Source organism: Artibeus jamaicensis, unplaced genomic scaffold, assembly GCF_021234435.1.
Source record: "Artibeus jamaicensis isolate MK-2021 breed Jamaican fruit bat unplaced genomic scaffold, CSHL_Jam_final contig_923, whole genome shotgun sequence".
In the NCBI taxonomy this organism is placed as follows: Eukaryota; Metazoa; Chordata; class Mammalia; order Chiroptera; family Phyllostomidae; genus Artibeus; species Artibeus jamaicensis.
In genome coordinates, this window is record NW_026522014.1 from 10962700 (window position 1) to 10983108 (window position 20409).

At 38.0% G+C, this 20409-nt stretch overlaps 1 protein-coding gene across 4 annotated transcripts in view; it reads right to left on the reverse strand.

Moving 5' to 3' along the window:
• The window catches only part of ETV1 (ETS variant transcription factor 1), a 97957-nt gene that overhangs the window by 37589 nt on the left and 39959 nt on the right, over nucleotides 1–20409 (reverse strand). For all 4 annotated transcript variants that reach the window (XM_053655088.1, XM_053655089.1, XM_053655087.1 and 1 more), the window contains 3 exons: nucleotides 8157–8286; nucleotides 5230–5418; nucleotides 933–1180 (listed from right to left, as the gene is read on the reverse strand). In XM_053655088.1, coding sequence (XP_053511063.1) covers nucleotides 933–1180; nucleotides 5230–5418; nucleotides 8157–8286 — 567 coding nt within the window. The remainder of the gene's footprint in view (nucleotides 1–932; nucleotides 1181–5229; nucleotides 5419–8156; nucleotides 8287–20409) is intronic.

Here is a 20409-nt window from a genome sequence, read left to right on the forward strand (position 1 = left end):
TGATAGGAAAACTCAGCAGTTATTCCTAGGGAAGTAACAGTTCCTTCATAAGGAACATAGACAACTTTGCAACCAAACAAAAGGAAATTGCATTGTTTTAAAACATTTCCAAGTCCACAACCATATACTGACCCCAGGTACCATGTTAATAATATTTTGCAAATACATGATGCCCATTGTATAAGCATTAGCTTTGATTTTATTCTTAAAATTTTTTTCCTGAGATGTCTGAAAAGCAGATGTCCTGATTTTGAGATTATAACAGGAGAAAACAAGCACAAATGAGTTAAGTAATTCTTCTAAGGTCTGAAGGTCAAATTTGGTGGTAACATCTGCAAAAGATTTAAATGCTCCTTACTTTTAGGAAAATCCCTTCTCTATCTTGATATACTACTCTGTGAGGCCTTTCTGCTTCAGTGACACTGAAGCTTAACTCTATGATTAAACCATAAATCTGTAGTTTTGTATTCCGCTCCTAGTGAGTAAAAATCTTTAATTCTGGATTCTTGGAATCTTGCCACGGACAATGAAAAAAAAACCAAACAGTTATAAGCAATAAGTGACCCAGGACAAAGGAACATTACTTTCTGTAAATACTTATTAAATAGTGCCATAGTAGAAAATAGAAAAAAATAGCCCAGAATTCAGGAAAGAATGACAAGGTTACTTACACTTTCGGGCTCAGAGTGTGTCTAATATTACAGATTGCAGCCTTCTTTGGACTGGCTCCATATCTAGACACTATTTTAACCATCAGCTCATGACAAAACACCCCACCCTTCACATACACAGAAAGATTCAATGAAGGGATAATATCAGAAAGATTCTACCAAAACAAAAATGTCAGGAGCCACCAGGTCTGATGCCACCACTAATCAAAGTGACAAGCCAGTGAAAAGACTTCTTAAATATAACTTAAAACACGGGCCTACCTGAATCATATGCAAAGTCTCTGGGTTCCTGTTTAATCATCAGAGGAGGGGGGAAGCTCTGACTGGGCGCACCACCAACCATGGTGCTGTGTTCATACACTGGGTCATGGTACTCCTGCTTAAAGCCTTGAGGTGGGAAGGGGATGTTGGGCTCAGACATCTGCCGTTGGTACATGGGACGTCCTTCCCTTGGCATTGTAGGCAAAGGAGGAAAGGAGTTACAGGGTTCAGAAAGCTGGCGGCGAAATCTAGGAAGTAAGAGAACATATTTCAGATAAAACAATAAATACTCTTTGAAATACTGGTGCAATTTTTAACTGTTTAATCAATATGATAACCCAACTGACTCAAACTGTAAATCTATAACAAAGGCTAGATTTCTCCTTCCTGGGTCAGTAGCACTGTGCTTTTTAATCATAATGTGGCAGGTAATCCCCTTCCAATTAGTCCCTTACAGCATCATTTTGATACAATACAGTAAGATAAAGGTGTGCTTTGAGGAGGGCTAGGAGAATGATACAATATTTTGAGGAAATGTTACAGTAAAAGTGCACAATTTAAAATCAGTTGGATCATTTTCCAAATGTCCATATTAAGAGGGTCTTGAATAATTATATACTAGAAAAAAATGAAAGCATCTGATCTCAGACTACATTCTCTATCTTTCATTTCTGCACCAAACTAATCTACAACAAACAAACAAACAACAAAAAAACCCTACCCAAAAGTTACTGAAGAAGCAAGAGAAGAACGGGCAGGGCTCTTAAATCTACAACAACGTCCTAAATAACATTCTATTTTAGTGATAAATAAAATTAGCAAATATAGAGACTCATCCAAGCTGGTTTTTAAAAGATCATCTCTTTACTGTCCAGTAGTAACATACAACACATTGGTTTCCAATAGCTTCATATGAAATCTTAGGTTGATAAAAATAAGCATGAAAGGTGCAGCAGAGTTCCACAGAAGGAAATAACATGGCGTCTTGCATATTTAGGACAGGTTGAGCTATTAGGTTACAAGGAAGGTCTGAGGCCTTCTGAGCAGAAGGTTGAGAGTGAGCCTCTGCTCCTTCCTCCTTAGTTATGCCCTGTAACGATTGGCTAATCACCAAATCGTTCCATTCTGTGTTTCTCATCTATAATATCATTGACCCACCACAAAGATGTGGATTAATTAAAGATTTAAAAGTGCTCTAAAAATGCCCAGGAGTGCTTAAAAATAACCTGTTCAACATTACTATGAGCAAATAGAAGCCTATTAACTCCCTTCTTCCCCAACCCCCTCACCCCACTAAAAGCATTCCAGAGACGTTAATTTGGAAAGTTAACATTTAATTTTGGTAACATTAAATGAAAATAAGGTAAAAGCGAAAGAACTGTAAAGTAGCTGCTTTAGCATTTTCTGAGAACACTCCACCCAGTGATTTAACCCTACCCTCACTGGCTGCCCCGGAAACTACTGGAGTTCCACCTACACCTGCAGACAATAAACTGAAGAAACTCCAATGCTGTGAAAACAGCGAAGCTGCCTGGCACTGCATTCATTCCCCTTCCCTTGCATAGTTCATTAGCCAAAAAAAGAAACAGGAATTATCATTAAGAGCTGTCAAGGAGCGAATCGGAAAATTTAACTTGAAGTTAAAATAAGAAACCAGCTCACTCGTGAAGCCTTAAAAGGGGGTTAATAGTACTCGCAATAAAATCTTGGTAAGGAATCAAGCTGTTTGTTTTTAGGAATCAACCCGATTCCAATTGGTCCTTTCTGAGGACCACGATGGATATTAAACACATGCACTTCACAGGAAGCTACCAGTTTTTGGTGCCATTCTTATGAGCTGCTGCCCTACTGCAAAGAGAAAGTGACTCAAGAAGCTCCTGGAGAGCGTTGATAGGGAAGGATGCTGATGAACTCCTGGATAAGAAAAAAAAAACAGCCTAGGGGGGGTGGGGAAACGTTGACAAAAAGAGACTGGGCTCCCTTACCAAGGGTGCAGAAACGAGTGCCAAAGGGCTGGCCTGCGGAGCAGAATGAGCCTCAGGAAAGGAAGGCAGGGTGCAGCCCGGTTGGCCACACGCCTTCCCAGAGTGAGGTGGGGTGTCCAGGCCAGAGGGGGCTATTTGGGGAAAGGATCTGTTCCCAGAGCAAATTTGCCATTTATAACTGAGGGACTGTCATTTGTTGGCTAGAGCCCTCCAAGAAATCCTCCTCAGAAACATAAGGCCTCAGAGATTTTCCTGGGAATGGCCAGCTGGTACTGTCCTCAAAACACAATGGGGAGGCAATGGGAAAAGACCCTGAGCTTCCCTCTTACAGTTCCGGACCGGCTGTTCTCAGTCTCAGATATTTGACTTCAAGTAGAGAAACTAAAATGGATTTGGCCACAGCATTTCAAGTTAGGTAACCTAAAAGCAGGCACGCTGCTTGTTGCCCAGTCACCTTCCAGAAGAAATAACGATTCTGCACAAAGAGCCAACTCTACAATCTAGAATTCTGGCACTCATTGGCAAGCAAGAGATTCAGGTGTCAAGAACTCTGGGAAATCACCAGAAGTGGGCAAAATAAAACTTGCTTCTTCTCACTCTTTCCCCCTTCTAGCCCTGCACAATGTGAATGTGTTCCAATGGCCCACCCTGCAATGAGATTTCTTTCATCTGTGTTTATGAAACTGTTTACACAGATGTGCATACCACTGCACGCGGACAAGGTCCCAAGTCCATCGGTGAGGAGGGAAGGAGGACTTGGTGATGGAAACAAAGGTAGAAATGATACAGCTTAGGTTCCACGCTGGAAAGGATGCCTTCGTCTTACCCCTGCACCCCAAAACCATTTGACCAAATTTGCGATTAATGAAATTGCATTAAATAAACCTACAAAAAGTAGGTTATCCCCTATCTCCAGCAAGTTGCCAGTGGCCCCGCTTCTGGTTCCCTCTGCTGCTCGAGACAATGCCTTTGGCTGAGTTGTTTTTATAATGGTTTGTCAGAGCCAGTTTGTTCTAGTTTTGGGGTTAATTTTCAGAAGTTCTGTGAGTCCATTGTTAAAGACAGCCATTAAGAAGTAAATTATGTAAAGTTGTCATTTTAAAAAGTTGTATTAAGAACAAAGGCTACTACTACTCAAAACTCATAGGTTTCTCTTACTATACTATACCTTATTATAGTATATGCTATATAGTATATACTATACTATACATATACTATACTATATATATACTACACCATACATTATTATACTATACCTATACATTATTATTCTATGCCATTTATTATGCTCTTGAGGTTATGACTATAGTATCTATATAATAGAAAATACTACCATATGGTTTTCTATATGGTAGAAGATACTATAGAATTTAGGGTGACTGCACATCTCTTTCCAATTCCACATTCAAGACTGCCATGCTAATAGCCTGAAATCATAGCCATGGGGGGAATGTTTATATCACGGACTCCTCAGAGGCATACAGATCGGGTCTTCTGGACTTACTAACCCATAGAGCCTTCTGTTCGACATTTACCAGCACACCACTGGCTCTATGTAAGTACAAGACAGAGGGGAAGGAAGAAGGCCATATATAATCAACCTGTGTGTTAAGTCAGATAATTAAGACCTCTAAAAGCATCCCAATATTTTATTTAAAAGTAAATTACTCATCTCTAGGAATCAAGAATTACTCACCACAGCATCCCTCCTAGCTCCATGCTCTGGCTGTTGCCTTGGTTCTTTCTAAGTAATACTAATTTGGTTTCTATCTCTTTTAACTTTATATTCTTATGTCCGGGGTCATGCATCTACTGACATTAAATATTCATCACATGGAAAGGATGGAAAATGGATTTAATCAAATATGTTCTATTCTGCAAAACTGTGTAGAGCTACGCCATTCACTCTAAGGTAAAAAACCTGATTCCATAAGCCACCTACTAAAATTAGTCTTCTAACTTCATAGAACAAGTACACACATATGCTCATAAAAAACAGGATGATCTGATTCGAAGTGTAAGTGAAGCAATTTAATTCAAGCAAAGTGAAAGAAAAATGTTCAAATGTCAGTATATAGATTAATTTCCCACTTTAGCAAGAAATTTAAATGTTTATAAAATGACCATTTATAAATGACCTTCTCCATAGTTTGTAACTGCAGATAGAGCAAGTTCTTTCTAAAAATATTTTGCCCAGATGTGCAAAATTAATGTGCTCACCTTAAATCTACTATAGGTCTTAGGAATTGGTAATAGACTTTCTTCTAAGAGTAAAACTTTTTTTTAAACAAAACACAGCATTTGCAGCACACCTGTGGTCCATGGGGTATCTGCTGTCTTGCATGGGCTGTGATGGGGGGAGGTGAGCTGGGAAGGCGTGGTCGGGTTTCGGAGTGTGAGTTGCGTTCGGAGACCCATGATGCAGTGGGGACACGGGGGTGCTGGGAGGGCTTGGGGGGTTGGAGGGCCTCATTCCCACTTGCGGCTTCTGATCATAGGCACTGCCCAAGGAACAAGAAAGAGAGAGAATTTGTTTCTTTGTAGCAATGAAAAGAATATTTCAACCCAAGGAAGCAAAAAAAAAATTTAGGCTTCAGTCATAAGGAAGTTAGAATTTTATGTCTTTGGTGTCTGGAATTCTAGAACATGTAATCTTCAAAAATGCCAGGCACTTAAAGAGAAATAGAATAAAATTAGTAAATTGGTAACAGCATATATATAAAACATATATATTTTTTTCTTTTCTTTTTATTTTATTTTAATTTAGTTATTTGTCAAGTACAGTTTTCTGTTTATTTCTCCCATCCCAGACCACACTGCCTCATGCACCTCGCCTCCCTCCCATTTCCACCCCCCTTAGTTATTGACCCTGTGTCCTTTATACTTGTTCCTCTAAATCCCTCCCATTTTTTCCCCTTAAAAGATACAAACAACTTAGGATCACTTAGCACTGTCTATGAAAGCGGTGGCATTGCTTCCATCTATCCTTCATATGTCTCCTTGAGCAAGTTTCAGAAATCTTTTCTACGTCATTAAGTTTTCTCATATTATAATTCATATTACATTAGACTTTAGAACTAGAATATCAGTATAATATGATGGAGATGATACCTGGCTTGACTTTATTAGTGGTAGAATTTTAAGAAGGCAATGCTTTTGCTGTATTTTCATTTTACATATATAATAAATGGCACTTGGCATTAACTTCCCCACATAGGATAATAAAGATTAATGAGGCAGATTAATATCTCTCTGATATATTTGAACTTTCTTGGAGCATAAGTACAAATTAATTTTCTTAAGAACAAAATCCTATCATCATAGACTAACTTGTACTAACTTGTGAACACTCACAGAGGAATAAACGAGTGAGCTTCTTCATGAATCTCAGGTGACTCCCTATGTATAACTTTCGAGAATGTGCTCTAACTAATCTTTGTGATCTAAAAAATATTTTACAAAAACCAAATGTTACTTAAAAATTCACAAATAAAAATGCCATTTCTAGGTTAAAATATTGTATTTCTTTACAAAATAAAAAGAGTTCATCAATATCTATTTTTTCCTTTAAAAAATGAAAAATTCTTTTTGCATTGACTCATGTAATAATTTCTTCCGTTGCTCCATCTATATTACATCCAATGTAAAAAGGCAGAAGTGAAGGAGTATATGCTGCATAAGTCTACTCTTGCCTTAAAGTACAGTTGATGAAGATCATTATGTTTGGTTCTACTTCTTTTCTTTACCAATATTTCTAAATGAGAATATACTTCTAGGAAGTTATTCATTTGATTTATTCCCATGTAAAAAGAAAAAATACATCCTCTGCTCTAAAATAATACCTTTTTTCTCCATAAAATGTTGTCTTTATAATTTGTATAGAGAAGGAGAATCCAGAATTTTATCCATTTATCACTGTGGGAATTATTGGTCCCCAGAAAAACATCTCAAAATATTTAGACAATTCCTTTACTGTTAATATATGGACATTAGTTATACCATATACACCAATAGTTACTTTATAGCCACACTGCTGATCAATGCTGAAATCCAATGACAATGCTGTATCTATTTGGTTCATTGATTAAACCTTCTTTAATGTTAAATAATTATTCTGTGAATACATAACACTCTCAAGGAGGAAATATAAAAACTAAAAACACTATAAAATGAAACTTGGGTCAATTTTTTTTTTATCTAAACCAAGTATGCTTTAATCGTTAGCTTTGACAAGAGATCTTTGTAGTTTTAATTGAACGAACCCATAATTTCAAGGCTCTGGTGACCTCCCAGAAAAGTAGATATAAAAAAACAAGTGAGAGTTTGCAAGAAAACCTAGTACTAGAATATGCAAGCATTGGTCAGCTGCTGAGAGACTGCACAGCCCTAAGTTTCTTGAGTCCTATACTCTATATTAAGTAGTAAAAATATGAGAAAATATAAAATCCATTTGGATCACAATGTATTATGAACTTGAATCAACATAACTTATAAAACGGCAAATATCTGTAATCACTTTTTAAGCTTCCAAACTAACTCCTTTTAAGAACTAAGTTTCTACTGTAATTGAGAGTAATAATATTCAATATACAGAGCCAACTTCTTCCTTATACAATTAGAGTCCAACATGAAAAGTAGCAGAATGCAATTTGCTAAGAAGGGTTTTTAATGAACATATGTGTTATCAAATTTTCTAACAAATGAATGATGTACTTCTATTGCTCCACCCTTTATTATCATCAGAAGGAATAACTGGCTTTTTAATAGATAATAGCCTCTGCTAAGCCTTATAAAATTCTAACTTTATTGCGACCGTCCATGAATGCATCTTATAGATCATCTACAAAGCCTGTCAGATAACTAATGTACTGCTGAGACATGCCAAATGTTTCATTTTTTTCCCCTGTAAACTCTATCTAAAGTGCATAATGCATTCATTGTAATGAGAACTTTCAACAGCTGCTTAGGCCAAGTACGACCCACTTTTCAAATCCAGATGCTTCACTCAGTAGAAAGGCAACCAATAATGTGGATGAAAATTGTTGCTTTAAAATCATTAAGAAGGTGTATGATTGAATGGTAAATGGGTTTCTGGAGTTCTTCTAAACACATTACCTAATTAGCTTGCTATACAGCGAAGATATAACTCTTACAAAGTTTGTCCTGAGATTTTAAGTTAGATTCTGGACTTTTTGTTTCTGTAAGCGTGATCCTCTCTGTATATACGTGATTGCTTTACCTGACATTGTACAGGCACTTTTCTCCATAGCTGAATTTAAAGGGCTGCTCTTGACTGCAGGCAGAGCCGAGTTCTGAACATGGGCTGTGGGGTTCTTTCTTGATTTTCAGTGGTAGGCCATGAAAAGCCACTAGAAAATTTAAAAAAAAATGAAATGCAGTTAAAATTAAGTATATTATCTGCTGCTTTACTTCTCTTGTTTAAAATGCCACTAACATTCATATTAACCCACACACATAAGAAAAATCACATTTGATGACCAGCATGCAAGGAAAGATTCTGGAGAATCTCTGTACCTTTCTTTTCTCTTTGTGGTCTAACACAATACGTACATGAACCCTCATTACTTGAAGTGACTCACTTGTAATTTGCTTAGCTGGTATTAATAATAGAAGCTCAGTTCTCAGAAAGTATGTTTGGAAAACATTTCGGAAAGAGTTTCAATGATTAAAACAGAAAAACATACAACTGAATTAACTGAAAACTAGAACATAGAAAATTCCAAAAAAATAACGGGAGGCTGAAACATAATTCTAAGCATTACGGGAAGAAAAACATATCAAATCCATCAATAGTAATAGAATGACAACTGGATTTTGAGAAAAAATCTAGGTGTAGGTGCACTGGAAACTGGTGATAATTTGGAGAAGAATCTCAACATCTAAGAAGGCAATAGTCATCTATAAAACAGAGATAAAAGCACCAGCCTATCTACTTACCACAACTGTGAGGTTGAAATATGAAAAATATGTGACAGTTATTTGTCACATGTAACCCACTGTAAAACAATTATTCTCAACCACATGTTTTCTCTTTTCATATGACTTAATATAGGGTTATAATTACAGTCATTAACTCTTAATATTTTATAATACCATATAAAATATGAAGGCTAAAAGACAAGTATATTTGAAGGAAATCATAGGTTTAAAAGCAAATAAATAATACTATACTTTTTTATTTTTCTATATGAAATTGAAAAAAAAAATCTGTTAAGCAGTCCTGTCAGAATAACTGAAGTTTTAGTTTAAATGAAAAATTGGTAAAAAGATACAGAAATAATAGACATGAGAATGGACTTTTTCTTCATGTACGATGTGGCAGGTGTATGACTAACCCGGATAAACAAAAGAAGGACACACATTCTGAAGGTTTTAACCACAATAAACACTGGAGTTAAACCACAAAAGATTGAGTCCGTGTTCTATAAAGATACAACAGGAGAAAAATCCTTGTTGTTTTAGATAACACTCAATCTTAATGATGACATCACAGCAGTATAAACTTGTACTAGTTTGAATGTCAAATATAATTTGAACATAAGCATTCGAAACCAAGAACTACCAAGCTATAGAAAAATAAATACTATTTGTTTGTACATGGATATCACTTTGACAAAATTGTTCATGTTACTCAGGACCCATCTAAAACATCTCAGAAAATAAATTTGCCAAAGAAACAAATTTCACCTAAATTAGTTGACTCGGGAAAACATAATAAATGATAATAAAATAATCTCACTGGGTGGTCTATTTCAAAGTGTTTTCTTGATGCAGCACGTGTTTGCTACACCTACGGAAAGCACAGACTAGAAACAAAGGAGAAATTACACGCTACTTCCTATGGCAACGGTGTGTTAGCTTTACCAAGTCAGAAAGTTATAATTTATTAACCATTCAGGTGAAAGACATTTAAGAACCTCAAATACCAATTATAATATAAGGAAGGACTTTGCTAGGATTTCAATTTCAACAATCAACTAAAAAACACATCTTTGCAACAGATAAATTTGAATGTGGACTGGGTGGTACATATTAAGAAATTAATGTTAATTTTGTTGAATGTAGTAATGCAACGGCAGTTGTACCAAAGAAAAGGTTTAAAGTTACAAATTTATAAAATATTTACAGAAAATAACAAGATGTCTGAGATTTTCCTAAAAAAATTGTCCAGGAAAAAAATTATGGGAAAATAAAATGATGTATGAGGGGATGGATCGACTTAGAACAATGTTGATGGGTAGTGGGAGTGTGTTATATTATTCTCTTTACTTTTATCGAAGTCCCACGTAGGCATGATGAAAAGCCTTTAAAACTAGCAGGAAAACAAAATTTAAAGTGGTATGCACAAGAAAATCCCCTCCCTGCAGTATGTGTGAGCACGTGCACACTACTCGTCAGACTGACAAATACTGCATAGGCAACAATTAACTATACATGTGTTGCTTTCTTAATGTTTTTCAACTATCTTTATTACTATATTTCAAAAGTCTTTGGGACCTCCAGAAAAGGAGGACAGAACTTCCGCCAAGATGGAGGCATAGGTGGAGACGCTGTGCTTCCTCACACAACCAAGTTTAGAGACAACTAAATAATAGCAACAGAAAACACAGCCAGAACACAGAAAACTGAACTTTTCGGAAGTCTGATAACAACAAATTCTTCAGCCTGACCGGTAAGAGGGGAGAAACCTGCAGCTGGCAGAGCGGGGTTGCACAGGAAAACTCGGTCAGACAGACTCAGGCACGCGGAATCCAGGCGCAGGGCTGGACCTGGTGGGCAACTCAGCCAGCGACCGCGGGGAAACAGCGAGGGAGCAGGGCTGCGGGTTGACTGTGGTGGCACATTCGTGTGTATAGACAAGCGAGGGAGTGGGCGATTGGACAAGAGCCAGCAGCCCCAGAGGCAAGCAACAGCGGAGGGCTCCGCCATTTCCCCGCTCTGACCCCGCCTCCACATACAGCGTCATAATCCAGCGACCTAAGTGGCTCTGCCCCGGTGAACAACCTAAGGCTCTGCTCCTCACCCAGCTGCAAGAAACAACAGAGGAGGCCGCCATTTCCCCGCTCTGACCCTGCCTCCACATACAGAGTCACAACCCAGAGACCTGGGAGTCCAAGGCTCCGCTCCTCAGACTTAACAGGTGCAAACAGACCAAAAATGGCTCAAGAAATCTCAAAGCCCCAGAGCCTATAAATCTAAGCAATGAAGAAATAGCAAAACTCTCAGACGCACAGTTTAAAACATTGGTCATCAGGATCCTCACAGAACTGGTTGATTATAGCCACAAATTAGACAAACATATGAAGGTGAAACTAATTGAAATGAATGCAATTGCACAGGAAACCAATAGCGATGAAAAGGAAACTGGGACTCAAATCAATGGAGTGGACCAGAAGAAAGCAAATAATGGCCAAACAGAAAAGAGTCAGGAAGCAAGAATTCAAAGAAATAAGGAGAGTCTTAGGAACCTCCAGGACATCTTTAAACGCTCCAACATCCAAATTATAGGGGTACCAGAAGGGGGAAAGGAACAGCCACCAGTGAAAAACTTATTTGAACAAATAATAAAGGAGAATTTCCCCAATCTGGCAAAGGAAATAGACTTCCAGGAAATCCAGGAAGCTCAGAGAGTCCCAAAGAAGTTGGACCCAAGAAGGAACACACCAAGGCACATCTCATTACATTAGCCAAGATTAAAATGAAGGAGAGAACGTTAGAAGCAGCAAGAGATAAGGGGACAGTCACCTACAAAAGACTCCCCATCGGACTGTCAGCGGATTTCTCAAAAGAGACCTTCCAGGCAAGAAGGGGCTGGAAAGAGGAATTCCAAGTCATGAAGTCCAAAGACCTACAACCAAGATTGCTCTATCCAGCAAAACTTTCATTTAGAATGGAAGGACAGATAAAGTGCTTCTCAGATAAGACCAAATTCAAGGAGTTCATCATCACCAAGCCCTTATTATATGAAATGTTAAAGGGACTTATCGAAGAAAAAGAAGTTAAAGAAACATGAAAGTGAAAGGACAACAAACTCACAGTTATTAACAACCACACCTAAAACAAAAGCAAACTAAAAGGACAGCTAGATCAGGAGTGGAAACATAGAAATGAAGATCTCAAGGAGGGTTAGCAACAGGGGAGTGGGAGGAGGAGAAGGGGAGAGAAAGTACAGAAAATAAGTAGCATAGACAGTAGATAGAAAATAGATGGGGGGGCAAGAATAGTATGGGAAATATAGAATCTAAAGAACTTGAGACACATGGTCATAAACTAAAGGGGGGGTAATGGTGGGGATGGGGGGGTAGGGTGGAGGGGAATGAAGGAGGGGAATAGAACAACTGTAACAGCATAATCAATAAAAAAATAAATTAAAAAAAAGGTCTTTGGGATCATGAAGTAGAATAAGATTAGTGAACAGAACACAAAAAGCACCAACCATAAAGAAAACAGTCTACCAATTAGGCTTTACTAAAATTAGGCATTTCTCTTCATCAGAAGATACTATTAAAGGACTACAAAGTAAGCCACAGACAGCAAGATGTTTGCAATAGAAAAACCTGGTAAGGACTCCCATTCAACATAGCAAGAAATGCTATGAATAAGACAAATCTAGTAACCAAATTAAAAATGGACAAAAGACTTAAACAGGAAGTTTATAAAAGGCACCCAGATAGCAAAACAAAGAATGAACAACAACATATATGAAAAGTATTCAATATCTATACTCATCAGGAAAATGCAACTAACACATGAGATTATCGCTATACTAGAATGACTGAACTGCAAAAGATTGGCATCAAGATTTAGGACAGAAAGCAACAGAAACTTTTATAAATGCTACTGAGGTTATAAATTGATACACTTTGAAAAAAAATTGGCAGTAGCTACCAAAACTCAACATAAATCAAACCTGTGTCTAGAAATTACACTTAGGTATATACCCAATGCAAAGGACTATATGTGGTCAACAAAAGGCAAGTATAAGAATGTTCAAAGCAGCTTTATTCATAATAGCAAAAACTGCAAAACCTTAAATGTTCATTGCCGGGTAGTGGATGAAGAAATTGTGGCACATTCATACAATGAAAAACTATACAGTAATAACTAGGAAGAAATTCCTGTTACATGCAGAAACCTAGATTGTCTCACAACCATGGTGTAAGAGAAGCCGAGCACAAAAGAATAGTTAGTATATGAATTTCAAGATCAGACCAAACTAACTGAGAGTAAGAGAATGCCCTACTGCTGGTGGTCGGGCAAGTTAATGACTGAGAAAGGGCACCAGTAACCTACTACTGTGCCAGGAATATTTTATATCTTGCTTTGCATGGTGGTTATTTGAATATATGCACCAAGCTGTACACCTGGGAATTTTCCATTATAATAAATGCATATCTTGACAAAAAGCTTTTAAAAACGTGATGGGCATCAACCAATGCTATGTGGTACAAATTAAGATATTTTAACCTGTCTGACTTCCTGTCTTAGCAGACATCCAAGATTGTGCTCCAGTTTCATAGGGTAAATAATTCCAGATGAATGAGGGGAGGAACGACAAGTTTGGGGCACCGTCAGGAATGGTTGCTCGCATGACAGTAACCTCCTATCAAAATGTCCACTGATATCACACTAGAAGCAAAAGGCGTGATCCATCCTAGTGGCTACACTGTCTTTCTAGAGTTCCAGAGCTCTCAGGAGTGCTTCATGCACTTCCTGAATTGACTTTGGGAGAAAGGACATAAGGATTCCCAAAGTGTTATCAGAAGCGAGTTGATCCCTAAACTCAGGATCCCCAAATCTGACCAAACATCTAAATTCCCAGGCAATTTTTGAATAAACAAAGATTTCCAGAACTCATGTTATAGGTTGACCTGTGTCCCCTCCAAAATGCTTTCATTGGGAAGATTGATTAAGATGAGGTCAAAAGAATGGGAGCTAATCCAATATGACTATTGTCCTTATATAAAGGGGGAATTAGAATACAGAGACAGTCACGGGAGAACACCATGTGGAGATGAAGGCAGAAATCAGAGCAATGCTTCTACAAGCCAGGAACTGCCAATAGGTTGCCAGCAAACCACCAGAATCTGTGAGTTAAGTATAGGCTATATTCTCCCAGGGCTCAGAACCCTAGTCACACCTTCACCTTTGACTTCCAACCTCCAGTTTTGAGACAATAAATGCCTGTTTTTAAGCCATGCCCTTTGGGTGCTGTATTATGGCAGCCCTAGCAAACTAATATATACCACTCCCTGAAATTCTGATTCACTAAAGGGTGTTTATCAAGATTCTGTATCTTAGAAAACTTCATAACTTGGTTATGATTGTCATAACTGGGTTAATTTCAAATCTATTATGAATACTTAGCACCACCTGGATCCAGTGTGAGCTGCACTGAAATGGGTCCAGTACTTGAAAGACTTAAAAACAAAACTAACAACGTCTTCCTTTTCGTTAGATGCCAACACTCGAGAATTCTCACAGGTTTTCTACTTCCTGAAGTTGAGGGCTCCCCTACCCTCTATAACACATTCAACGTGTGTGGGCCTCTTAATCATTATGGGCCTTTGGAACTGTGAGTTTATTTTTCTAGTCATAAGCCAAATAAGTAATCCAATGAATGTGAGTTGGCTAGGATTTTTTTTTAATTGCTGTGTGTGAGGAGCACAAGAAGAAACCACCCTAAGGATCTTCAACATTTTGCACAAGAACCACAAGCTACTGTCTTCTCTTCATTTTCACTTCCCTGCTTCCTGGAGATTCTATATCACACGAGTGACTTATTTATTATTAAATAAGGGTAGTATAGAGCCTTCCACCAGAGAGGGCTGAGCGGAGAATGTGTTGGGTATTTCATCACGGGGCTGAGAGTCGGAGCGTCTGCTAACAGGCAGTTTTCCAGCTCACTGGCACCAGCACAAGGCAAAGCGGCACATTCATTTTGTGCAATTTGCTTTACCTTCCCACATGGAGTTGGTGCATGTAAAAGGCTGTTAAGTACTAAATTATTCCTTATCAAATCACCATCATCTGGAGTCATGATCAACACTAATTAAATTACTTTCGCTGAACACGGCTCCAGCCTGCTGCCGAGGCTGCTAGACATTTCATTTCGCCTACTGTACGGTCCTTGCTGGGTCTGGAAAGGAGAGCTACCAGCATCTGCATTGTTTGTAGTTTTAATTAAAGTGAATCTTTCCTTGTTCAAGTGTATCAAATCAAGTGAGTTAACTCCTTCATTTCATTTACAAAGAAGTGGTGGTTCAAAATGATATTACATTATGTCCTGATCCCTGACTTCAGGCTGTTAGGATCATTTATCTATGAAATCTGCAATCTTCAGGGGCATTCCTTGAACACGTTTCCATACAAACTTGCATGACCCACAACTCCTCTGGACAGTCAGACCTTGAGAAGGGGCAGAGAGAACACTGGAGAAATGCATCTTGCATGTTTTCTTTGATGGTGGCTTAACTTTTAAAACCACATCTTAAGGCTGACTAATGGTGACTGAGTTCTTCTAATGGTTAAATTTAAGAGCTCCAAAATACCAGAACCTTAAAAAATGCACCTCCAAAATACACATAACCACTTCTTAATTCCAAAAGTTTACTCAGGGTTATTGTATTCATCATAAACTACTTGTTAAATTAGTCACTGTTTTGCTTTTAGATTTATGAACTATGAGACATCCTCTTGCTTCCTTTTTGTCTTTCTGCTGACATTTTAAAAGGGAGGCAAAGTTCTGTCCTCATTCTACTGGGCAGAGATATGCCCTTTGCTTTCCCAGTGCAACAAAGCTGGTGCATGACCACATCTTTGGTAGAGGTAGACATATAATGCATCACATTTAAACACCTAAAAGATAGATGAAGATCATGCATTTTAAATGTTGCTCATAGCAGCCCTGACCAGTGTGGTTCGCTTGGTTAGCCTTCTGGTTAGGATTCCTCCTGTGAAGCGAAAGGTTGCTGGTTCCATTCCAGGTTTGGTCTTGGTCCTGGTATGTGCAAGAGGCAACCGACCAATAGGTGTTTCCCTCTCTTTGTCCCTCCCTTCCCCTCTCTACAAAAATAAGCAAATAAAACCTTTAAAAATAAAATAAAATTGTTCATATCAGGATAAATTTCTAAACAATCATGACACAGGAGCAGTTTTTTTTATCATTAAATTGAAAACAGACCATGTTTGTTATAACTGACTGGCTTGTGTTTAGTCCAAAGAATAAACAATGAAATCTATGAATCCAGTTTTGACTTATATTTCTCCAGTAAAGATGACAACATCCTGTAAATTAAAGAAAGATGATATGTTTAACTATAGGTGTTGACTTATTGAATTATGGTTGAGTCTGGAATTGTAATAGAAGGCACTGGCTATAATGCTTTTATTAAAAAGCTCAAATTTACATAGTACCATAATGTTTACAAATAATCTACACCTATTGCATTTGATTCTCATCATTCAAGACAAGAAGGAGCTCTGGCTGCTGTGGCTCAGTGGGTTGAGCATGGGCCTCTGAACTGAAAGGCCACCGGTTCGATTCCCAGTCAGGTCACATGCCTGGGTTGCAGGCAAGGCCCCCAGTTTGGTGCATGCAAGAGACAACCGGTTGATGTTTTTCTCCCATCAATGTAGCACTCCCTCATTTTCTTCCTTCCTCCACCATCTCTTTAAAAAATGAATAAAATCTTTTTAAAAAAAGACAAGACATATTTATTTTCATCTCCCCACTTTGCAAACATTTTTACTTTCTATTTTATTTTTTTAAGATTTCATTTATTTTTAGAGAGGGGGAAGGGAAAGAGAAAGAGAAGGAGAGAAACATCAATGTGTGGTTGCCTCTTGTCTGCCCACAACCCAGAGATGTGCCTTGAGTGGGATCAAACTAGTGACACTTTGGTTCCAAGGCTGATGCTCAATCCACCGAGCCACACCGGCCAGGGCTTACAAACATTTTTAAAGCATAAAGAAGCTAAGTTTCTTATCAAATTCAGACCTAGAACTAACTTATAATAGGTCAAGAATTAGAGCCCTGAGCTTTTGGCTGAACCTCTTGAACCCTTCAGCATATAATTCGAATTTATTGTGAATAAACATCCTCATGATTTTTTCATGCATGCACCACTATAACTTTGTATCAGATGTGTCTTTATCCATTCACTTCTTCATAACCTCATTTATTTGCTGTGGCCCAGATACTACACCAGGTGCTGGCAGGGGCAGGTGGTGGTGAATACGGAACTAGGGAGAGAAGATGAAAAGATACAGTCTTAAAAAAAAAAAGATACAGTCTTGCCATCAAGAGCCCCCAGAAGTCCAATTAGAGCTTTGCTTGTGCTTTTTCTTCTTAAAGTTTTTTCTATTAAAGATACTGGCAAATCATCTTTACGTTTGATTAATTTGTGTGTGTGTTTGGTGCACATTTCTGTATACATGACCTTAATAATATATTCTTGGCCTGTGCATCTAAATGAAAACTACTCCTCAGAGCATCTGTGCTTGCTTTTAGGCATTCTGACTTCTTCCGATTTATCACTGTGACCAAAGGTATTTAAAAATTCACATCACTCGCATTCTAAGGAAAAAATGTTGCTATACAGCATCTAAAACTTTCTCAAGACTCATAACCAAAATGTCACAAGTGACGGTCCCCCTCTATATGTGAACAGTGGATGTAAATAAATATAATGATAAGTTTTCTTGGGGCTGACCTTTCACTTTGTTTTCCTCTGGACGCTTATCATAAAATTGAAATAGAGTAGCAATGTCTATGAGTACAAAGCAATTCCCAAGGACAAGAAACATATCACATTTTTAATGACTTCTCTAAACAGAACTTCTTGAATGAACTCTGTATTACTTTAAAGCAAAATTAGCCAAGATGGCAGTCTCCTAATTTTGATGTTGAGATTTCCACTCTGCTCAAAAATTCTGTTTTAGAAAAATCTACTGTACAGTGTTCTGGAATGGGAGTTGGCAAATGAGAGCCCGCGGGCCAAATTCAGCCCCCCACATCTCTTAGTAAGTTTCTTTGTAACACTATCCTGCCCATTTGTCGAGGATAGTCTTAGGGCTACTTTGAGTACCAGTGGAGTATATGCAACAGAAACCCTGTAACCGGCAAAGCCAAAAAATACTAAATATCTGGCCCTTTTCAGAAGGAAGCTCCAGGTTATGCTCTAGAATAAGAAAGAAAAAAGAAAACACTGACATAGAGGGATGGTACAGTGACATCTGCTAGTGACAGAGTACACCTAAGTTAGTTAACAAAAGACATCTAATTTTGCTTCATTAACTGTTCAATCTGACCCCCAAAACCTAGTGTGCAGCCTTGGGTAGCTAATTTATGGGGATATACACAAACAAAATGATGGGGAAAGATACAATAAAAAGGCTCTGAAACACTACAAATTTGTGAGCTTTGAGGGATTTCAAGGCATTTATTTACACCATGGTTATGTATAATATGGAGAATTTTTTGCACTTGTCTACAAAATATAACTGAGAAAGTCAAAGCAAATCATTCTGTGGACACTGAGGTGCTTGTAAAAATTTTTTCACTTGGATATAGCAGTGATTTTTTTTAATCTCTGTAAAAAAAGTGGAAAAAAGTAAATAGTAAAAAAGTAAAGGTATACATAAATTAGATTATTTAAGACCACACAGAAACATGGCATGAAAAATGCAAGTAGCCTCTCTATACAAATATATGTAGTTAGGAATATGCTCACTAGTTGAAAGCATTCACTTTAAATTAATATCACTTCAATTTCAGGTGATAAATAGGTAGCAATGACCTCAATTAGTACTCAGTTAAATTTCAAAAGCAAAGGGGAAGGCTTGTATAACAAATAAAGATAATGGGGTCACATCACCTTCCGAGGCACACAGAAAAGCAGTGCGCATTTGTATCTATTTGAGCCACCTAAAGGTTCTTTTCCAGTACATTTACCTCTTCCAAGTCCTCCCCACCCCCACAGTGCACACATACCACTCACACATACACACACCCAGCATCCATTACCAAAGGGCCCAATCTCAGCTATCAGCAGAGTGCCTTTATGGGGCCATTAAACCATTTCTCTTGTTTACAGTGCCTGAAGAAAGATGTGAATTATGTCTGTGACAAAACAAGCGATAACATTTCTAAACTGCTATCAAAATGCAAACAGAAACACATTTAAGGACAGGGACCCTGATTCAAGCAAGTTTTCATGATTTTCCATTATTTTTGAAGCATCTGGAAATACATTCGCCTATCATATTTCCCGGATAAATTTAGGCCATAGTACTGCAATTTGATATTTATTTTTTCTTAAATAATATTCTTTAAGTAGAGCAGTTATAACATAAATGATACAATGTTTTTAAAGAACTATATTATCAGTCGGGATAAATCCCATACCTACTTTGCCCTTGGCAACGCATAATACGCTGTTTAGTAGTAATCGCTAAGGCAAAGTAAGGAAGGCTCTCACCCCTTATATATGAATCTCAGAATTTCTGAATTGAAGAGGACATTAGACAGGAACAAGTTTTAGGGACTGAGTTAGTATTTGTGCTCAGAAACCTTTATACTAAAGGAATCAAAAGCGGAAGCCCAAAGGGTAAAAAAGATGCCAAAGAGAAAGTACTTTTATTAGAGGAAGGCAAACAGTCATCACCTCCTGAAGGTAAATACTCAGCATCTGTAAGGAACATCCTGGGCAGTTTGGAAAACAAAACTGAGTTTCAGAGAAATCATACATTTCTCAGAAGAGGATATCAATTTTTTTCCAATACCAAATTCCTATCAGTATAATAGCAACTTCATATTCTATCACAGGGACTCCTGAAAAGTCTTGCCAAGGTCACACCTGAGTGAGGCAGGGGATGTGGTTTGAGAAAGTTCCAGAGGTGAGGTGATCCCGCACCGTACAGCACAACCCCATCCAGAATCGGGTGCCCACAGACTTGGAAATTAGTGCAGAGGACACAGCAGAAATCAGAAGCCAGGAGTCCCTACAGTCTACAGAGTAAAGCCTTCTGGTTATGTTACAGACTCACAAGACAGTTATTCCTTAAAAGTACGTTTAAGTCATGGCTGGGTGGCTTGGCTGGTTGGAGTAGTGTCCTGTACACCAAAAGGCTGCAGGTTCAATCCCTGGTCAGGGCACATATGAGAGGCAACCAATTAATGTTTCATTCACTCTCTCTCACACACTGATGTTTCTCTCTCTTTCTTCCACTTTCTCCCTCCCCCACTCACTCTTGCTCAAAAATCAATAAACATATACTCAAGTGAGGGCTTTAAAAAAAGAAAAAAATTACTCTGAACTATTCACCTTTCTTTACATTACAAAGTACTATTATGCCACCTTAATAGAACAGAATGGACCTGAAAGACAAGGTTTGGGCCTTTCTTCTGTTTAAAAACTGTGGCGATGCCGAGATGAAGCTAACTCTCCCGCATCTGAAGGTCACTTATC